This window comes from Cloeon dipterum, chromosome 3 (assembly GCF_949628265.1).
Source record: "Cloeon dipterum chromosome 3, ieCloDipt1.1, whole genome shotgun sequence".
Classification (NCBI taxonomy): domain Eukaryota; kingdom Metazoa; phylum Arthropoda; class Insecta; order Ephemeroptera; family Baetidae; genus Cloeon; species Cloeon dipterum.
In genome coordinates, this window is record NC_088788.1 from 30,852,313 (window position 1) to 30,871,290 (window position 18,978).

Genomic DNA, 18,978 nt, shown 5'->3' on the forward strand with positions numbered 1-18,978 from the left:
TATTTATTCCGCTAGCATCAACATTATAGGATGCATTATCTGTTGCGTGCAGCCAAATCAATTTGACAATCTAATCCCTTGAGGTAACCTTTAAATCGTAATACAGTGGCTGAATTTAAATTTAATCACGTACCTTTCTAGCTAAATAATGTCATAAAATCTCATACGATAAAAACACCTAAAAATAAATAATTTTTGAATTCCAAAGACTGTTACGCAATATGAGAGTTTTATCAAGGATGATGTATGCGGAAGGGCGCAGGAGCTTAAAAAGTGCTGTGTGCTTGATGAGTTGAGGAAATAAGTGGTCCCCACTCACTGCAGTTGGAGAGAACTGATCAAGTGAAAGTGTAAAGGCGCATTTTAGTCAGTCAGTCACCGCAGTCATCAGCGACAGAGGTAGGCGTTATTTTAATTTACCATCTGTTGAGTTCAATTATTTATCTGGTGTCTTTGTTTAGACGAAATTTAACTATTATTTTCAAGCCAAATTAAACTGACCTATAATAATATGATGTTAATAAAAGGAACTCTATAAGAAATAAAATTCTAAAAAACCTACTAATATTAATAATAATTATTGTTCCTTGAGTAAATTAAGAAAAATTTGTGTGTCCAATAATGAGACAAATTTGTTTTATGTTATTTGTTTTTAAAACATGGAAAGCATATATAGGCATAACAATAACCCGCTTACTCGAGTAATTTAAAAAAAAACAAAGGTCAGGCTCTAGAGTCATATTATGTGGAAGAGAGATAACTTTCCACAAAGATAGCATATGATATATGCTCATATGCTGCGACGTTCACAACCATAGGGCATGAAAGGTCATTACATTCCAGTTTTAAAACGCTCCAACCATTTAGATAACTACATATAGTTATTATTAGTGCGGCTTTAGTTGTGAAACGATTAAAGTGGTTCTCAATCAGAGACGAAAATATCAATTATTACTCGATCTGCTCATAGATAATGGGAGACTCACTAACGAACTTGGACGTTACCACTTTGCAGACAATGGACAATGGCGCCTTTGAGAAGGACAAGACGACTGTCGTCGAGATGGATGAAATTAGGAAAAATAGTACCTCAAATGGAATATCCGAGAGGAAAAATGGAGCCAACGGAGCAGCCAACGTCAGGATGGTTCCACAAAGTCCCTGGCATCGACTCAAATCAATTTTTCTGGTCACAATCATCGCCTTGCTTGGTGTGTGGATTTTAGTGTATGTCATCGTGGATCGAAACAATATGTGGCTGTGAAAAGTGCAAAATAATTTCCAACTCTAATTGATTTTGTGGGAAAAAGCTAATGAATTTTCATATGACATGTATTTATGCGTTGTCTCGCCACATATAAAATTTATACTCTGCAGTATGTATAAGTCTGGATGAAACAACTTATTTTAAGCTATAAGCGGCTATAAGTATATAAAAAATTGTTTTAGCATATCAAATTTAAAAAAATATCTCGATATCAATGACAATTAAATATTAATATAAGTATGTGTTTGTGTATATATATATATATATATATATATATATATATATATATATATATATATATGATTCTTTATTCATGTACATTACATAAGTCAGAATAAATTAAGTTACATATAATAATTATGCAATGGCAAAAAAGTGACAAGCAGGAACTGCATAACCGACCGAAACAATAAATTGTAACGACGTTGTCACGTGCCGCAATATTTTGTATTTTTAGTATGTATAATTTAACAAAAGTAATTAAAGACGATTTTATATAGTATGGATGTTTTCATTGCTTCATTAAAAGCATCATAAAAAATTTCCGCATCGTCACATTGAAAATATTTTTATAAACATAAAAATATATTTTTATAAATATAAAAATATAAATAACAAAACATGGCAAAAAAATATTAACCCTTAATTTCCTGATTTTCTTGGCGCACGTGAGCTTATTCCCGCCAATAATGCAGCTGCGCAAAGCGATGCTCACTTTACTTGTAGTTTCCCACTTCCGGTTGATTTTCTCTACCTCTCCTTCTTTGAAGCGTCGGCCATTACGCCATTACCAGTGCTGCTCGTGCTCGCCGTGTTGCTGTTTTATTTCAAAGCTTTTTGTGAACTCTTCTCAAAGTAGAGGTAATTTGGGTAATTTTGCTCTAAATATTGATCGGCATATGCGTATTTTAATTAAGTTTTGCAAAAATCTGCTTTCTAAATGGCGTTGAGCAAAATTTAATGCGGCTTTTTAAGGTTGACACGTGAGCACGCCATGCTGATATTACATATTATGTACTTGTGTTTACAGGACATAATGGAGACAGAGGAAGCCGTTTATACGGAGGAGAACCAGGCGGTGGCCCTGCCAGCAACTGCAGAGCTGCCGGAAATTAGGCTTTACGGCAGGTGGTCCTGCGATGATGTCCAGGTTTCGGACATGTCTCTGCAGGTAAGGATACGCATGCCGGCAATATGGTCTTGATTCATTAAGACGCTTAGGGGGTAGTTATGCACTCTGAATAAAATAAATATCAATTTTTTCTCCCCTATAGAACACAATTTGAATTTGCACTTTATTCTGTGCGAATAGGAAAAAGCAATTTCATTCGTCAAAAGATATAGGCAAAATTTTAAACAACTCAACCATAAATTCAAAGTTTTGACAAAGCCCTAGAATTTCTAGTTTTTAAATCTATGTCATTAACTATCCTAGATAAACGATTTCTTGCATCCCTTCAATAATAAATGCACCTTAAAATAGCGCAGGACAAAAATTTCAATAATAAAATTTCCTGATGATTCGGTCAATTTCAGGACTACATCGCGGTTAAGGAGAAGAATGCGAAGTACTTGCCGCATTCAGCAGGTCGCTATGCCGCCAAGCGGTTTAGGAAGGCCCAGTGCCCAATAGTAGAGAGACTAACAAACTCTCTCATGATGCATGGCCGTAACAACGGCAAGAAGTTGATGTCCGTGCGAATTGTGAAGCACGCATTTGAGATTATGCATCTTTTGACCGGCGAGAATCCCCTTCAGATTCTCGTCACAGCCATAATCAATTCTGGGCCTCGAGAAGATTCAACTCGAATTGGCCGTGCCGGAACTGTCCGGAGGCAAGCTGTTGACGTGTCTCCCCTTCGACGCGTCAACCAGGTATTAAAATTACTTTATGATCACACTAAAAAAGCGTCCTATAAATCATTTGATAAACTTCTTCATTACTGTGTCGCATTTCAGGCCATCTGGCTGTTGTGCACAGGAGCACGCGAAGCAGCATTTAGGAATATCAAGACTATTGCCGAATGCTTGGCAGATGAGCTGATCAACGCTGCGAAGGTAAAAACGCTAACAAGCAATCAAAATGAGATTATTTATGAATAATTTTTGCCTACAGGGGTCTTCAAACTCTTATGCCATTAAGAAGAAGGATGAGTTGGAGCGTGTCGCCAAGTCTAACCGATAAATTTCCACATTTTTTGCTTTAATAAAACCTGTAAATCTCACTCACATTTATAATTTTCAACGTCCTTAATAATTTTTTAGTTTCTATCTTTTATGTCCGACACTGTGCAAGTCTCAATCATTCCTGTGAATCGTGCATCAAAAATAAATTTTGATCAGATGATGCTTGGGCATAGCTCCAAATCCTCTAAGCAAGCTCCTGAGATGTATTATGTTAACTGAATGTAGAAGCGCTGCGCCTCAATTTTATTCATATTCAGATTTGGACGTCATCACAAGACCCTGATTTGAGTTGATCCAATGATTCACTGATCCCGTTGAACTGATAACTTCTGTAATTTATCTTGAACATTAAGTAAGGTTCTACCGTCATTAACTAATTTAAAAAGCAAATCCCAGCAAAATTATGTAAGCACGTCTTTTTCCCAAATGATTGAGCAGATCTCACTGAACAGCTGAGCTAAGGTCGCTATTTTGTTTTTAAGTAGGACTACTTACAAAAAGAGTATGGTGGTGCAGCATGAGTATGTTAAAATACAAATTGTAGTTAGGGGAAGGCGAGACATGCTAGGATTGTAGCGAAGGTAACGTGATGACAAAATAATATTTGGCCGATGTCTTTCATCATCTAACTTTGGTCGCCTCCTGATGGTTGATGCCTGTCTGCCTGATAATAGCTGGGACTATAAGGATCAGGAGGACAGCGCTCTCTTTCAGCGAATTTGGCGCCTGCTCTGTGATTGGTCATATGGACCCTCCCACTTTCTCACTTCCATCCAATCCATCACATTCCAGTTTCCATTTTTTCCTTTCTCTCTGAACACGTCATGAGGTAACGATAAATTTTTGACGGCGGCTGAGATTTTGACAAATAATTCACAGTAAGTAAATAAAAGCCTGACTCAAAAAATCGTGTATCAAGTCTGTTGAATGCAAAACTTCTCAATTACTTTGCCAAACATTAAAACAAATGAAAACTCGCAACCCGCTGGTTGAAATCGCGGTAGACACCAGAAGCGACTGGTTTTCAATTAAGACACGTGTGAGCATGCATGGTTGATAATTTCTGTTGTTTACAGAAAAATACCATGGACGTAGTCGAGGCCGACTATACTGAAGAGAGCCAGCAGGCGGTGGCGGACCAGCTACCAACTGCAGAACTGCCAGAAATAAAGCTGTACGGCAGGTGGTCCTGCGATGATGTCCAGGTGTCCGACATGTCCTTGCAGGTGCGAAACATAATATGGTAGACCCACCATTTTCGCCCAACTCGCACTACTTCTCGCTAGGATAGGGCATTAACATTGATTCTTCCCATCAGAGCGAGAAGTGTGAGTGATCGGAAAGCGTGAGTCCCCTATATATGTAATTATGTAATAATGATGGGCATCGATCATACCAAAAAGCAATTTCATTCGTTTAAAGATACATATAGGCAAAATTTTAATCAACTCAACCTAAAATTCAAAGTTTTGACAAATCCCTAAAATTTATAGTTTTTAAATCTGTGTCATTAACTATCCTAGATAAGAAACGATTTCTTGCATCCCTTCAATAATAAATGCACCTTAAAATAGCGCAGGACAAAAATTTCAATAATAAAATTTCCTGATGATTCGGTCAATTTCAGGACTACATCGCGGTTAAGGAGAAGAATGCGAAGTACTTGCCGCATTCAGCAGGTCGCTATGCCGCCAAGCGGTTTAGGAAGGCCCAGTGCCCAATAGTAGAGAGACTAACAAACTCTCTCATGATGCATGGCCGTAACAACGGCAAGAAGTTGATGTCCGTGCGAATTGTGAAGCACGCATTTGAGATTATGCATCTTTTGACCGGCGAGAATCCCCTTCAGATTCTCGTCACAGCCATAATCAATTCTGGGCCTCGAGAAGATTCAACTCGAATTGGCCGTGCCGGAACTGTCCGGAGGCAAGCTGTTGACGTGTCTCCCCTTCGACGCGTCAACCAGGTATTAAAGTTACTTTATGATCACACTAAAAAAGCGTCCTATAAATCATTTGATAAACTTCTTCATTACTGTGTCGCATTTCAGGCCATCTGGCTGTTGTGCACAGGAGCTCGTGAAGCGGCCTTCAGGAATATCAAGACCATTGCTGAATGCTTGGCGGACGAGCTGATCAACGCTGCCAAGGTAAAAACTAATGCTCTAGTAATTAATTTTCTGAATTTCGCGTAAAATAATTTTTTCTTTCAGGGTTCATCCAATTCTTATGCCATTAAGAAGAAGGACGAACTGGAGCGTGTTGCCAAGTCTAACCGTTAAGTTCCCATGTTTCTGTTTGTGTATCTTGAAAAGTAATAAAATACATTTACACACTGCAATACTTGTGCTAATTATTCCAACTATTTTAGTTTCAATATTTTGCTGTTTCAAGCAAGATTAGTAAGAAAATTATCTGGCTATTGCAAGGCACCTTTGAGCATTGTTAAATAATCAACCGACAAAACGTCTGTGGGCCTCTCATATTTCCAATGTGTTAGGCATATATTTTTTCCTCACAGCCGTATTTATAATAAGGCTTGTGGATTGTTGTGTTGAATTAATTAAAATATCGTAGGATGTCACAACGCAAAGGCACCACTCGCAGCCATTAAAATGATTTGAGCTGGGATTTTCATGCTTTAGTAGGTTGTCAATTATCTGAACGAGAATACATTTTAATTATTTCATGTTTGTATGGAAAGACAGATTTTGTTTCGTAAATTAATGGTCAAAGTTGATTACTTCCAATTGAAACCAAAAAATTTAAATGCTCTACATATCTCAAGTGTTGATAATACAAGAAAAAGATGGGCCTGAACAAGTAACCTTCACTGATGTTACTCAATTTCAATTGAGTACTCATCTTGAACAGCTCAATGGTACATCTTCATTAAATGTATAAAAACGGGAAAGTTTATTTTTTTGTTTTCCATTTTTATTACCACTAAATTACATATTTCTACATCTTAACCGAGTTTCCTTATCAATATGTACAAAAGATCAAAACATTTTCAGTGAAAATCAATTATCACCTTGACGTTATTAAATCAGCTCTATAAATCTTGTAATGTACAAACATTCCTTATTTCTTCAACCAATAAAAAATATTTCCTGCTTCCTTTTGTGTGTATGAAATTCACTCTCATAATCACATAGTCAAATGAAAGCGCACATGCTATCATGTAAATATTCATCTTTTGTACATTGCTAAGATTCCGCTTTTGTCTTGTTCGTACCAGTTGAAAAGTACTCGGAACACTAAGGCTTACAAAAAATCAAAACTATTTCCTACCAGTGGTTGTTTCTTCGAAATTAAATGTAACCACAAAATGCTTCATTTCAAGACCACCAGCAGACTTCTGGGGTTGAACAAAATCAATGTGAAAATGAGTGTGACTTTGACAGTATTTGAAACGTTGTAGAATTAAAACTGAATGTTATTACTCTCCAGAAATATCCATCTCTGAGTTCTGCTGGGCTTGAGCTTTCTGCACCATGCAGGAGCGTGCCACCGACTCGAACAGCCTGAAACAGTTGAAAAATCCTGTTAGAGAATCAACTATGACCAAATATCAGCACTTGCTTCTCGATTTCTGGGGCGCAGTGGACGAACTCGTGGTTCCAGAACTTGTAGATCGGATTCTTGATGAGTTCAATGAAGGTGATCAGCAGGCCCCATGGATGAGGTCTGTTCACAATCAGCCGCTCCAGCAGCACTCGAGTGATCTGCTCCTGGATTGCTTCCGAGTTGGCTTCAGCAAACAGGTAGAGCAAGGTGCAGCTGAAATAGTGCGTGTGGCTGTTTGGATAGCGCAGTTGGTTGGCGATCGCGTTCAGGAAGAGATACCGTCCTAGGGAAGACAAAATGCATTTGAACAGGCTTTGCTAAGGTTTATTGCTAACAAAATTTTGGTTTAACCTGAGGTAATGAAATAGTGCCATTTTGGTAAAATCCGATATATTTTAGCCTGAGTTTAGAAATAAATATCATTTTTTAGGCTTACCTTCAGTATCAAGGTCCACGGCCAAATTCTGGAATATGTCCATGTGGGCGGAGTGCGCGATAGTGGTCATATTGGGCTGCAGAGTCTTGGAGCGTATGTGCGCGATGGCCTGGGTCCCGACGTACAGCACCAGGGCGTTCATGAGCTTGATGTTGTACCTGAGACCAGGCTCGTGGCTGATCTGCAGGTGGCCCCTGAGCTCTGAGAGGAAGGTGACCGGCGCCCTTGCCTTCAGGTAATTGTCCAAGTCCTTCTTGAAGGTGGCTGGCTGAATCAGAGAGGCTATATTGGAGAGCACCCTCGGCGCGTGGTTGATTTCCTGCAGCATGTCCACCTTCAGGTTGGGTGTGAACGGATCGGGCAGGCGCATGTTCCTCGGGAAGGCAGACAGAATAAGGTTCCTCATCTGTTGAGAGACAAATTCAGTTCAAGGCTCGACAGGACTGAAGAATCAACTGAAACCTACCTGAATGCAGTTGGGAGGAATGACGTCGCAGAAGCTGTAGTGGTAGTCGCAGAGGAACTCAGGGAAGTCGTGCAACAGCACTAGCAGCACGCGCAATGTTCCCTTGTAGAAGAGCGCCACTGGCTTGGAAAGTTCCGCATTTCTCAGGAATGGAGCCAGGAATTTGAAAAGATCAATCAAGAGCTGCGCGTACATGCCCCAACCCTGAAAAAAGCGAACAATTGGTTTACCCTGCAAATTAAGAACAACGATTTAATTCGATTTTTTATTACTACAATATTAAACAATTAAATGAGTGATGACACACAAATTTAAAGTTTATTCTCCCAAGTTGATATTATTGAAACTGATAAAATAAATACTACAGAATGAAAACGGAATAAACTTCAAATACGCCACAATTGACTCGTCTCATACACACTGTTGATAAGAATCTGATCAATGAGACAATGAGTGCACAAGTAGCATGGAAAATAACTTTTAACCAAGCCAAAAAGTTATTTGCTACTCTGCAGTTTTTTTCTGGTTTTATTTCAACTAGCACAGACCAACCCTGGTTAATGAAGTTAGTTAAATCAAAAGTGAATTTGACCATGCTCAATGTGAAACAACAAATAAATCAGATTTATAAAGAAAAAACAAGTGAAAAATTGCGCAAATCAAAAGAAGCGTCTCACACAAGTGAAAAATATCGTGGACATTTTTGAGTAAAAGGGACAAACAATGAATGTGTGAGAGGAAAAAAGACAATCTCCTACCTTCTGCTGAGGGGTGATGGCTAGCATTCTGCCAATGAAAACCCTGTGTGACACCAGTTCTAGCCAGGCGTAGGCAAATGCAGGCGCGTGAGATGGCCTCAAGATGTGCAGAGTGTGGCAGAAAGCAGTGAGCACCTGGAAATTAATCACTTCGAGGACTGGCTCAGGTGTGTTGAGCTCAAGGAAGAGGATGATGAAGATTCGGTGGTAAGGCAATTGCTGGAACTCTGTGAGGTGCACTTCATGGTCTTGAAGTAACACACCAGCCACAATGCCCAGCACCTGTAGACATCGAGTGTAATAGTTGTGATCGGCAGCTGAACGGTACGGAAGTACCTTGTTCAAAAGGTTCACTTTAGTGGCATTGTTAGAGGCATCACCAGAGTGTTTGACCAGCAACGCGATCAAGCGGACAAAAGCGTCAAGTGTGTGGAAACACTTGGTTCGCACGAGAACAGGAGTGGAGCTGTTCTGGTCGGCGAGAGCGCGATAGCACAAGTCGACGCACATCTGAGTGCTCAAACGGAAAAATCTTGTGATGAGGTCATCTGTCTTCAAGATTCCGTGGACATTCATCTGCAAGAAATTATTTGTAAAAGGGCTTGGGACGCAGTGATAATAAATTTTAAAATAATGAACTATGCATAGACGTAATTTAGTTAGAGCTTGTAAAATAATGGTTCAAGTAATAACTTCAAGATATTTAATTAAAAGGTAAGTTTTTAGGGAGCAAAAAGACACTTACTTGATGCACAAAGACGCTGAAAGCTTTGGTGGGATCCCTGCTTGCTGAGGGCGAGTGGAAGATATTGACCCACTCCCTGAGCAGGTACTCGGTCTTCTCCAGCAGGCCCTGTGGGTCATCAAACTCACGCGCCTGCACAATTCCTGAGTGAATGTGTGATGTTGGGCCTCCCATGGCACGGTCTGAGAAGAGGTTGTGGTCTTGGTTCGCTCTGATGATCTCAATGAGACTATTTAATCCATCTGGCACCTGTCTGCCGGACATGCTGATCCTAAAGAGCGTCTCGATTGTGTTAAAAAGGTCGCTCTCTGCGACTGACACGTTTCGGTCATCGATCAAGAACAACTGCACAAGCGACATGCCAAAGGAGACGGCCAAAAAGTTGTTGCCGTTGTCCATGGCTTGGGCGATGCCGCTGTCCAGCAGGGCCAAGTTGAGAAGGTGCGAGTGCACCAGAACATTGACAATGTCCAGGTTGTAACGGACTTCTTCGCGGCCGTCCATGAGGCTCCTGGCCACTTGTTTGTTGGTGAACTGTATTCCAAAAGCTGCAGGGTCCTGCATAGCTTTTAGGCAGCACAGGTTGATGTCTCTGAATCGGTTGAGGGCTTCTTGCTCGATACCCTGGGCCTGAGTGCAGTCGTGCAGGTTCTCCAGCACTCTCTGCACCAAGGAGGCGGCAAAGGTCGGGTCGCGCGAGCTCCTCACAAGCATCATGGTTTCATGAAGTGAGTGCAGCTGGCTCACCAGAGTGTTGCTCAGCCCAGAGAAGGAAGTCTGGATCCACTGTTCCAGCTCAAGTCGGACCTTTTCAAACTGGGGGCCAAGAGGATCAACAGCTATTGGCTCTGTGCTTCTAGGTATGATTGCAGTGGCAACAGTTTCAGTTCCGAAGCTCTGTGAAATTTTAAATATATTGGGGTTTCAATCGTAAATTGTGGGAATGCAACTTCAGATAGGAAAATAAGTTACGCACCGGTGGGGGCATCATGAGAGCCTCTCGCTCTGGCAGCGGCTGGAAACCGGGTATGTTGCGAGCAAACTCTTCGTATACAGTCATTTGCTGAGGTGTGACCATTCCAACTTTGAGGCGGATTTGCTCTGGCATCCTTTCAGCTTGGTACTTGAGAGCAAGTGAGTCGCAATACCGCCTACCTTCGTTTTGGGCAAGTTTGCGCATTTCAAGTTCCTAAAGTGAAATTTTTACAAGGGGGTTCGCAAAATTGCAGGCAAAAGCGGAATTCTTACGTTGGCTAGTCTTTTGTCGATTTCAATGATGGCCTTTTCAATGGCAGTTTTCTGTATGAACGCACAGGCAAGTTCAATGTTCTCTTGGGCAACCATGGTAGCAGTGTGATCTACAAGTTCTTTGTGACTTGCAGTGGCACTCTGAAAAGGACATTTAATATCAAATTTGTGTACAAAAATCAATTATACTTAAATGAACAAGCAATCATTGTTAATTTACTGATCAACAAATGTTTTTTTTGTAAATTAGGCGAGCCTAAAACACAGCATTTCAAACAAATGTATATTCATAATGGGCTTAGAGCCACTGTCAATGACATCACATTTAGTCCCTTCCCCTCTGAGATACATTCGCTTAAATTAACCTAAATGGTTTAGTTTTTGGAAGTCACTTACCAAAAGCTGAGTTCCAAACGCTGACTTCAAGTTACTGCAGATTGCCACAAGTAAGCTGTCTCTGCAGGTGATCATGGCCATTCCTGCTGTCAAGTTGCGAACCATGTGATGGGCAGCTGCACGCATTCGATCTGGGTCAGGATCAAGAGCAAAGTCCTAAAAAACGAAACATCAGCAATCAAATCTTTCGGACATTTACTCGTTTCAAACCTTTTTGATGATCTGCTCGCAAGTCGTGAGGGAAATCTTTATTGACCTATCCAAGACAGGTGCCATCCATTCCTGAACAGCGCGCTCGATCGCACCTTTGATGTATTGCTTGAGAGAGGGTTGAGCTTGGAATAGAGGCAGAGGGGGCACCACAATGTGTGCCGTCAGCGCGGCAAAGTTGTTTGCTTGAATTTCGTGGTAGGCAAACCTTGGCTCAGGTGGACCAGACGGTAGAGCGGGCGTTGGGGTGCCGGCTGTGGCGACAATTCCAGTGCTGGTGGCTGCTGAGCTTGTGGCTGCCGCAGAAACCATCTGCTGAGGCATTTCCTCTGTCGTTGCTACGGTTGGGGATTTTTCAGTTTTTCAGTTAATATTGTTTTAGATAAAATTTACTTGTGGGTGGCTGCGGTGCTGGAGCAGGAGCACTGGTCGGAATTGTGACTACACTGCCTGTGGAAATCTGCGGCTCAGGCTTGGCTGGATGCGACAGTTGAATCTCCAGGGTGCGCAGTTTGTCTTGGTCTTTGAGATAGACCGTTGGCTTCAGGTCCTGCAAGTGATCACGTGAAATGGACAAATCAGAGCGTACCTTTCATCTCTTACGTAAACGTCAATGTTCAGGTTCTTGCATAGAACTTCAATTTCAAACTTAAGGTTGAGTTTTAGGTCTTGCTCTTGGTGCAGTTCTGCTAGCACATTCATGAGGGCCATGGTCCATGGATTTGGTGGCCTAAAAACCTACACAAACACACATTAGTGGAGGAACTTTGATTTTGAAGTTCAAAAGAGTACCTTGCTTTTGGAGCAAGCTTCTAGGACTTTGGCCACAAATGGAACCACATACAGCAGTTCCTGCTGGCCCTTGAGATACGCTTCAGCAAGCAGAGCTTTTAAGTCCATGTCATTTTGAAGAATTGGCTTGTTCTTGGCCAGGGTCAGCATTCCAAGCCAGTGTCCCAGATTTTTCAGCAGAGATCGGTCTGAGAAATTGGCGATGCCTTTTTTATCACTGTGAAGTAGGACTTTGATGTTCCTGAAGGTTTCTCTCACAACCATTTTGTTCAGGTCAGGTATTTTCAGGACATCAAGGAAATTTGAATAGAGAGCATGAAAGTTAAACTCGATGCTAGCTCGCTTCATTACTAAGTACTGAGCTACCCATGGCCAGTATTCATCTGTTATTATGTCTTTCAAGTCATCACACTGAAACAAAACGTCATAAATAAATAATTTTAGTTAAGAGGCGTTAAAATTAATTTTGGTATAGTTAAAAAAATAAAATCATTGATCTGAAACTCCCAACATGGAGATGATGTACTATCTAAAAATTTGCAAAGAGCATCAAAATTTTACCTTTGATTGCAGATTCAGCTGACTCAGGTTGTTGAAGATAAATGCGATTTTATCCTGCATCACTTCTGGTGGAGCAATGATTTTCTCCTCCTTTTCAGTCGCCACCAAGAGTGTGTCGATGTTAGTAGCCATAGCAATGGAAGGCTATATCAAATTATGATAAGTGTGTGAACATTTAAGTACAGTGTTATGATACTTACTCTTGAAGGAATGCCAGATCCAATTGTTGACTTCACAGCTGTGCTGCTTGTGGTTGAAACAGACGGGGGCAAGTTTGCTGCAACGTTGGGTGCAGGAGAATTGCTTGTTGTCACTGAAGGTTCTACACTTCTCATGCCGCTCTCAACATACTAGAGCCATGAAAAATCAGTCAAACATGTTTGAATAGAAAGGTCTTAACTTTTTGTAATGGATTAATTAATAAGAATAATTGTCATATTTTACTAGCAGCTAGATTGATTTACCTCGATCAAAGTTGGTGGGAAGCTCTTAAAGTTAGGCAGTTGAGAGACATATTCACAGTACTTTTGGTACTCTTTCAAGCGTCCCTTGAATCGGTCCAAGGCAGTGATGCCAAAGTTGTACATTTTGCTTTGATATGATTGTTTCAAGGCGTCCAGCACATACCTCAAAGCGTATCCAAGCGCCAGATAGCTACTTAATGCGTGTTAGTGATATATTTAACACACATGATTTTAGCTGTAATACCTGACAAGCCCTCTTTCAATGATTCCACCAAATAGTTGAGCAGTAATGTATAGCTCTTTGTCTGGGTACTGAGGAAAGAACTTGTATTCCTCAAACAAATTGCGTAGCATGCAAGTGAAGACATCCTGAAGATAATCATTGTTAGTTTAGTTTACAATCATTATCCAAATTTGATTTTGGTACCTTTTCTCTTTGATTGGGTGATGTTTGGAATTTCCTGAGCATTTCCAAAGTCTCATCAATTGAAAGGGTTGGATGAGGAGGATGGTTGTAAATTCGCTTAAAATAGCTATTAGCCTCTTCTTCCACTTCTTTTGACAGCATGTGGGTGTTTTCCGAAAATATCAAGGATTCTCCTAAAACAGAAAAAAAAACTAGTTTTGATCCACTCATTTAAACAAGGCATTTCATGAAAGAAAATTTCTGTGATATTCAATGAACTGGTAGAGCTGATAGGGCCAAATTAATATAATGGTCATAATCTAAATCACATAGGAATACAATTTGAAAAACAGGTGTAAGTCAGAGACAAGAAACCTTCATGAATTCACAAAGCAATTGATCTCAACAGTGCAGAAACGATGCTGCAGTATCAATATTGCTCAATTGTAAACAATGAATAAAATGAATTAAACTTGTCGAATAAAATTCATTTTAAGCTTTATGTTGTTCCATTACTTACCTGTTTCATTTGCAGATTTTTACTATCTAAAACCTGCATGATTCAAAGCCAGAAAGAGACCTGTATGACTTACCTTTGTCAGAAGAAGTTTCTAGTCTAGGAGGGCCCCCAATGGGATTGAGGGAGGTCTGAGACATGCCTTGAGAGGAGGCAGTTGATGTTATCTGCGAGCCAACAGGCCCTCCAGTATGCAGCTGAGCATTGAGCGGCAGCAAAGGATTGAATGGGCTGGTGGACGCCACTCCGGCGCCGATTATTCGCGAAGGAGATGCTGGTGTCGACACCTGGGACCCAAGAGAGTTGGAAAGCAACGGACCGAGATTTGTTGACACTAATGGTCCTGGCGACCCTGGCATGCTGAACGCGGACGCGGTGTGCGCTCCTAGAGCACTGCCAACTCCACCGCCCAACGATAAGCTGCTCAAACTTGATCCAATGCTGGCCAAGCTGTCCACTTGTGGGGTTGAGAATAACTAGGGAGAGCGAGGTCAGATTTTTCAAGCAAGTTTAAAAGAGCAAGTGTACCTGTGCATTAATTCCAGCTGGATTAAACGCACTGTCAATACTGTGTCTCGGTCTTATGGCACCTGGCAAGGTTTGGCGTGGGTTGCCTAGAAGAATTTTGCAGTTGGCAACAGTCGTGCTAATCATCTCAGATAAGTCGTGGGATACGCTCCTGTAAAGACAAACGCTTTCAATTATACTGCGTCAATCAAGTGTTTGGGGAAAAACCCACTTTTCAAAAGCCTGCAGGCACATGACCATTTGAGCGAGCTGATCTTGAGGAAGTTGAGCTGCCTTGGCGGTGTCATCTTTCACAATGCCGCCAAGCACCTGAGGAGTGCGTCTCTGTAACGACACATTAGCAAATTCACTTTTAATTGCTGATGCAATATCAAGATATGACGTGAAATGATTGCTGATTCCTCTCAAAAAATTAAAGCAAAAAGATTGACACAACTTACAAGGAAACCTGTTAGGATGTAATCATAGTTAGTGGTTGAATTAATCAATTAATTTTCAACACTGAAAGCTAACATAAAGTTTTTTTTAATTTTGAATGTGTTAGAGAGTTATGGAGCAATAATTTTAAGATATTCTACAGGAATTTGATATGTTTTTAAGTTGGTAGTAAATAATAACGATTCAATAAAATTTTGAATCTACATTAAAAGGCAGTTTATAAACAGAACTAAACAAAGAAATTTTAAAAGCCAATTTTGAGAATATCAGCTGATTTTTAACCCTGTAAATCGCAACTCCAACCAATAAGTTTTTACCAATGAACTCACTTCAAATTACAATACTTTGTGTATCCAATGAGATTGTTACTTGTAAATCAAAGCATCCTTGAAGTTTCCTTGTTAGATGACAAGCTAGTGATTTTATACTTGAGAGCTGTGCAAACCGATCTTATCAAAGAATAAGATGAAGCTAAAAAACTAACCTGGAGGAACTTGACACAAGCTGAGATGAATGGCTCTCCTTGCTGAATCATTTTGTCATTAAGCCATTTGTCCAACTTCAGGAAACCTCGTCTGGAGGCTAGACAAGCTAAGTCGATCACAAAGGGATAAGTTTGTTCTGCCAGCAGCATGGAAAGGCCTTTCAAGTCTTGTGCAACGTCGAGAATTCTAGTAAGTCTTGTCTGATCGTTTTCGCCTCTGATGTAATACTCAGCCATGGCCGCCATTACCACAGGCTGGAAGGCGTTGCTCTGTGGATCAAACAAGTTTAAAAATTAGGATTCAGCAGGTTTTAGGTTATCAAACTGATCTCTCACCTGAGCATGCCAAGCAGTGTGAAGGATGATTGCCGAGTTTGAGTGGTTGGCTAGGAATGTGGGTAGCAGAGCAGACAGCACATCTTTCCGCAGCTGCATCGAGCTTTTCTGCGCGTTCTGAGTGCTAGCTTGCAGCAGACCAAGCGCGAGAACGTCTGGGTACAGATTGAGAACCGGTTTCAAGATTTCAGTGACTGGGCTGCACAGTCCACGATCACAGAGATACAGCAAAGTCTCCAACAGATCCAATGAGCGCCTAAATGAGCAATTTTTTCTAAGACCTTGTTATTTCCATGTTTTAAACTCAGTACCAAGTGTTCGCGTCCTTGCTATCAGAGTCTGGAGGCACCTTCAAGGTGTCGATCACCACTGGACGGAACGTGTAGTCGGTGAAGCTGAAGACATCAGGACTCTTCAAAATTTGTTGCACTAACGACAACTGGAGAAGACAGAATTAGAAGATCGGACGGACGAATAATACGTGTGTAATACTTGTCCTTCAGCATTCTCCCAGGCTCTGTAGATGTGCTCGATAGGGAAGAGATCTGGATGGAAACCCTGTGCCTGCAAACCTGACCTGAGGGCAGTCATCAACAAGGTGAGACCCTGCCTGTCGTTGACGCGGAATTCTTTAAAGTCGAGTTCTCTGACAACGTCGTCCCATCTCAGATTCGGTGCCATCTCTTTGATAGCCTGGACGAAAATTTCCACGTTCCATGTTAGTGGTATTGACTCTGGTTTCTCTTTGTCCGCGTAGAAATTAGAAGTCTTGTCAAGTCCTGTGTGGGTGCGCACCATGGCGCCGAGAACCCTGGCAATGGCTGCGGATGTGATCTCTCTGCCCAGGCTGGACAGCTGCCGGCGGCACTCCGCCGCAGAGGAACAACAGCCATACCCGAGCTCGATTATCAAGTCTGCTAATGAATTGTCCATCTGAAATTTGAAAAATTGCAGACCACGCAGTTCAGCCGCTGGCATGCTTCTAACCATTTTCGAGGGAGGCTCAATTGGCATATCAACAGATATGTCCAATGTGGATTTGTACAGGAATGGCGCAAGAATCTCAGGTACAGTTTCAGGACTGTAATTCTTGCACACTTGTTCCAGAAACAAGTCAAATGTTTCGGGGTTGACTCCTGAAAGAAATTGATTGGTAAAACCAGTTGTTTTGAGGGGTAGATTAATCACCAAAAGTATCACTCGACAACGCTGTGACGTTGGCAAGGATAAAGTGGAGTGCTTCAGTACCAAAGTCCTTGGTAGTTTCGTCGCTGGACGCTCCAGGTTCTGCCAAGTTAAGGGTTACTTTAATATTATGAATTTTACTGTTGAGATAGATTCTATTATATTACAAAATGATCGTCTGCTTTCATGGTTGGGTTTGATATTATATTTGGCTTGCGCGGTGCGGCTTCTGATTATTAACCTTTACGAGTGCGGAAAAAATGCGACACATTTGTGTAATTTGGCTATCCAGAGAATCAGCATAACAAGCGTGTCATGTATCCGCATGCGCAGGGATCTTCATTTGAGTAATCCAAATTAAAGTCCTACGTAAGCAGTTCAATAACGGTCATTATGATGAAATAAATTCTTGGTATTGGACTATTGGGTTAACATTTTTTGTTCAATTCTTGTGTGATAGGTGTTGGGTGTATGATTTTTTAGATTGGCTCTTATAAAGCATGAGCTCCATCATGTTTGTGTCTTTAGTATTTCCTTTTACACATTTGCTGAGTGTTCATAGGAGCATGGGCGCACAAATTGTGCACAGGGAACGCACGCTGAGCTGGAAATGGACTTTCCTGTACCTATTTCGTGTTTATATGGGTGGATGAATAGGAATATATGAAGTTTTATTGAAAATGATCCATTGACTTATGGATTTAAAAGAATTAAAATGCAACATACCTGCTTCAACGACACTTCGGACAAACTCTGGAAATTTCTGCTTGAGAAATCCAAGAGCTTGGCTTTTGGTGTCTGAGTTTGAGGAGTGCAGAAGGCTGAGGCCAAGAACGACTTCTTGGATGGGGGAAAAGCGCAACAATCGACTCAGCAAAGACAGGAGCTGCTGGGACGACTTGGGGCTCTAGAAGTGAGGTTAGTTAGACGCATGGTTAAATAGAAGGTTATTGAGCAGTACTTTTAGAAGTTGGACCGCTTGCTCGAATGCGTAACAAAAGTTAGCAACAAGTCGAGACTTGGACAAAAGGGCGGCGCACTCCTGCTGGAGCAGCAGTATTTGCTGACTTCCTTTGTCCGATGTGGCTCCAACTTCGATGTATGAAAAGAGACTTCGCAACAGATGTCGGTCTGCCTCTTCACCGTGCAAGGCTATCAACTACAAGTCAAAAGAAATGAGCGCGTTAAATTATTTCAGCTTTTGTAAACCTAACGTGTCTAAGGGTATAAGCTATGTTTGAATTAAAAACAAAAGAAAATGCTAACGTCAAGATTGCGCACACATGGTAACAGTCAGTGTGACAGAAGTTAAAAAAAATCGATTTAAATGAGTGGAATAGCCTGATGCAAAAAATATTAAAACAAAGTATTGGATGGAAGTCTGTGAGTTGGGATATTTCGTAATTGATAATCCTTAGCTTGGATGGAAATGAAAAATGGAAAATGCAGCAAAATGATGCGCAACAAAAAAGAGGGGGAATGGATGCTAAGCGCTGATATGCACAACAGCGACCATGCACTTGAGATAGGTCAAGCTGACCAAAACCACACTTTTTAGCACTTTGCACACGATACGTACACAGGATAGTTCTTGAACACTTGTTTTGTAATTTTTCTTCGTTAAATTCGCAACCAAATAATTGATTTGTGACAAGGCAAAAGACAACGAATCCAGGTTCATAGTTCCATGAAGACAACTTCGAAAGCTTCTAACACACTTGAAGCCTCCTCAATGTACCACAAAATTCGCCTCCTTTTGTAATTTACAATCAAACAATTACTACTAGGTCGAAATAGTCCTTTATGGGTCACCATCGGGATGGTAAAATAATAATATCACTTTCACAATATTATCATGGCTGCCTATCATCACATACAACCGATGCCGATAACTCCATCTTCCAACGTTGCCGTTCTCAGCGACTCATTGTCAGTTTAGCCAACAGTTTCACCGGAAAACCAAAATTGCTCATATCATTTTATTA

At 41.0% G+C, this 18,978-nt stretch overlaps 3 protein-coding genes and 1 long non-coding RNA gene across 5 annotated transcripts; 3 read left to right on the plus strand and 1 right to left on the minus strand.

Annotated features, from left to right (window-relative positions):
• The first annotated feature begins 19 nt into the window (after positions 1-19).
• LOC135938313 (uncharacterized) lies at positions 20-1,767 on the plus strand. 2 transcript variants are annotated; one of them, XR_010574650.1, is made up of 2 exons: positions 20-399; positions 971-1,767. It is a non-coding gene; the product is annotated as an uncharacterized LOC135938313 (long non-coding RNA). The 2 variants fall into 2 exon arrangements; XR_010574649.1 differs by having other exon boundaries at positions 1,016-1,767.
• A 220-nt stretch (positions 1,768-1,987) lies between these two features.
• On the plus strand, positions 1,988-3,492 carry LOC135938312 (small ribosomal subunit protein uS7). The gene is made up of 5 exons (XM_065481927.1): positions 1,988-2,128; positions 2,298-2,438; positions 2,804-3,142; positions 3,227-3,325; positions 3,384-3,492. The coding sequence occupies exons 2-5, from the start codon at positions 2,304-2,306 to the stop codon at positions 3,450-3,452; spliced, it is 642 nt and encodes a 213-aa protein (XP_065337999.1). The 5' UTR covers positions 1,988-2,128; positions 2,298-2,303; the 3' UTR covers positions 3,453-3,492.
• A 695-nt stretch (positions 3,493-4,187) lies between these two features.
• LOC135938311 (small ribosomal subunit protein uS7-like) lies at positions 4,188-5,794 on the plus strand. Its single transcript, XM_065481926.1, has 5 exons — positions 4,188-4,332; positions 4,531-4,680; positions 5,082-5,420; positions 5,505-5,603; positions 5,667-5,794. Exons 2-5 carry the CDS (start codon positions 4,540-4,542, stop codon positions 5,733-5,735), a joined length of 648 nt encoding a protein of 215 aa, XP_065337998.1. The 5' UTR covers positions 4,188-4,332; positions 4,531-4,539; the 3' UTR covers positions 5,736-5,794.
• A 574-nt stretch (positions 5,795-6,368) lies between these two features.
• Not1 (CCR4-NOT transcription complex subunit 1) lies at positions 6,369-18,898 on the minus strand. The gene is made up of 31 exons (XM_065481911.1): positions 18,573-18,898; positions 17,955-18,152; positions 17,720-17,900; positions 16,997-17,095; positions 16,796-16,944; positions 16,301-16,741; positions 16,120-16,247; positions 15,809-16,064; positions 15,473-15,742; positions 14,762-14,874; positions 14,551-14,701; positions 14,099-14,498; positions 13,527-13,699; positions 13,344-13,468; positions 13,100-13,289; positions 12,836-12,985; positions 12,636-12,779; positions 12,075-12,485; positions 11,886-12,020; positions 11,676-11,832; positions 11,283-11,620; positions 11,073-11,228; positions 10,677-10,817; positions 10,405-10,617; positions 9,429-10,325; positions 9,020-9,259; positions 8,684-8,965; positions 7,926-8,129; positions 7,460-7,865; positions 7,039-7,306; positions 6,369-6,980 (listed from the first exon to the last, which is right to left on the minus strand). Exons 1-31 carry the CDS (start codon positions 18,672-18,674, stop codon positions 6,896-6,898), a joined length of 7,203 nt encoding a protein of 2,400 aa, XP_065337983.1. The 5' UTR covers positions 18,675-18,898; the 3' UTR covers positions 6,369-6,895.
• Between the last annotated feature and the right edge of the window lie 80 nt (positions 18,899-18,978).

Excerpts from the sequence above, each read along its gene's own strand:
- Not1 (XM_065481911.1), bottom strand. The coding sequence starts at position 18,674 with ATGAACCTGGATTCGTTGTCTTTTGCCTTGTCACAAATCAATTATTTG. Across the intron at positions 16,065-16,119 it reads AGCAAGGACGCGAACACTTG|GCGCTCATTGGATCTGTTGG; the intron begins GTACTGAGTTTA and ends TTGCTCATTTAG. Across the intron at positions 10,818-11,072 it reads CGTTTGGAACTCAGCTTTTG|AGTGCCACTGCAAGTCACAA; the intron begins GTAAGTGACTTC and ends TGTCCTTTTCAG.
- LOC135938312 (XM_065481927.1), top strand. The coding sequence starts at position 2,304 with ATGGAGACAGAGGAAGCCGTTTATACGGAGGAGAACCAGGCGGTGGCC. Across the intron at positions 2,439-2,803 it reads TTTCGGACATGTCTCTGCAG|GACTACATCGCGGTTAAGGA; the intron begins GTAAGGATACGC and ends GGTCAATTTCAG. Across the intron at positions 3,143-3,226 it reads CCCTTCGACGCGTCAACCAG|GCCATCTGGCTGTTGTGCAC; the intron begins GTATTAAAATTA and ends GTCGCATTTCAG.
- LOC135938311 (XM_065481926.1), top strand. The coding sequence starts at position 4,540 with ATGGACGTAGTCGAGGCCGACTATACTGAAGAGAGCCAGCAGGCGGTG. Across the intron at positions 4,681-5,081 it reads TGTCCGACATGTCCTTGCAG|GACTACATCGCGGTTAAGGA; the intron begins GTGCGAAACATA and ends GGTCAATTTCAG. Across the intron at positions 5,604-5,666 it reads AGCTGATCAACGCTGCCAAG|GGTTCATCCAATTCTTATGC; the intron begins GTAAAAACTAAT and ends TTTTTCTTTCAG.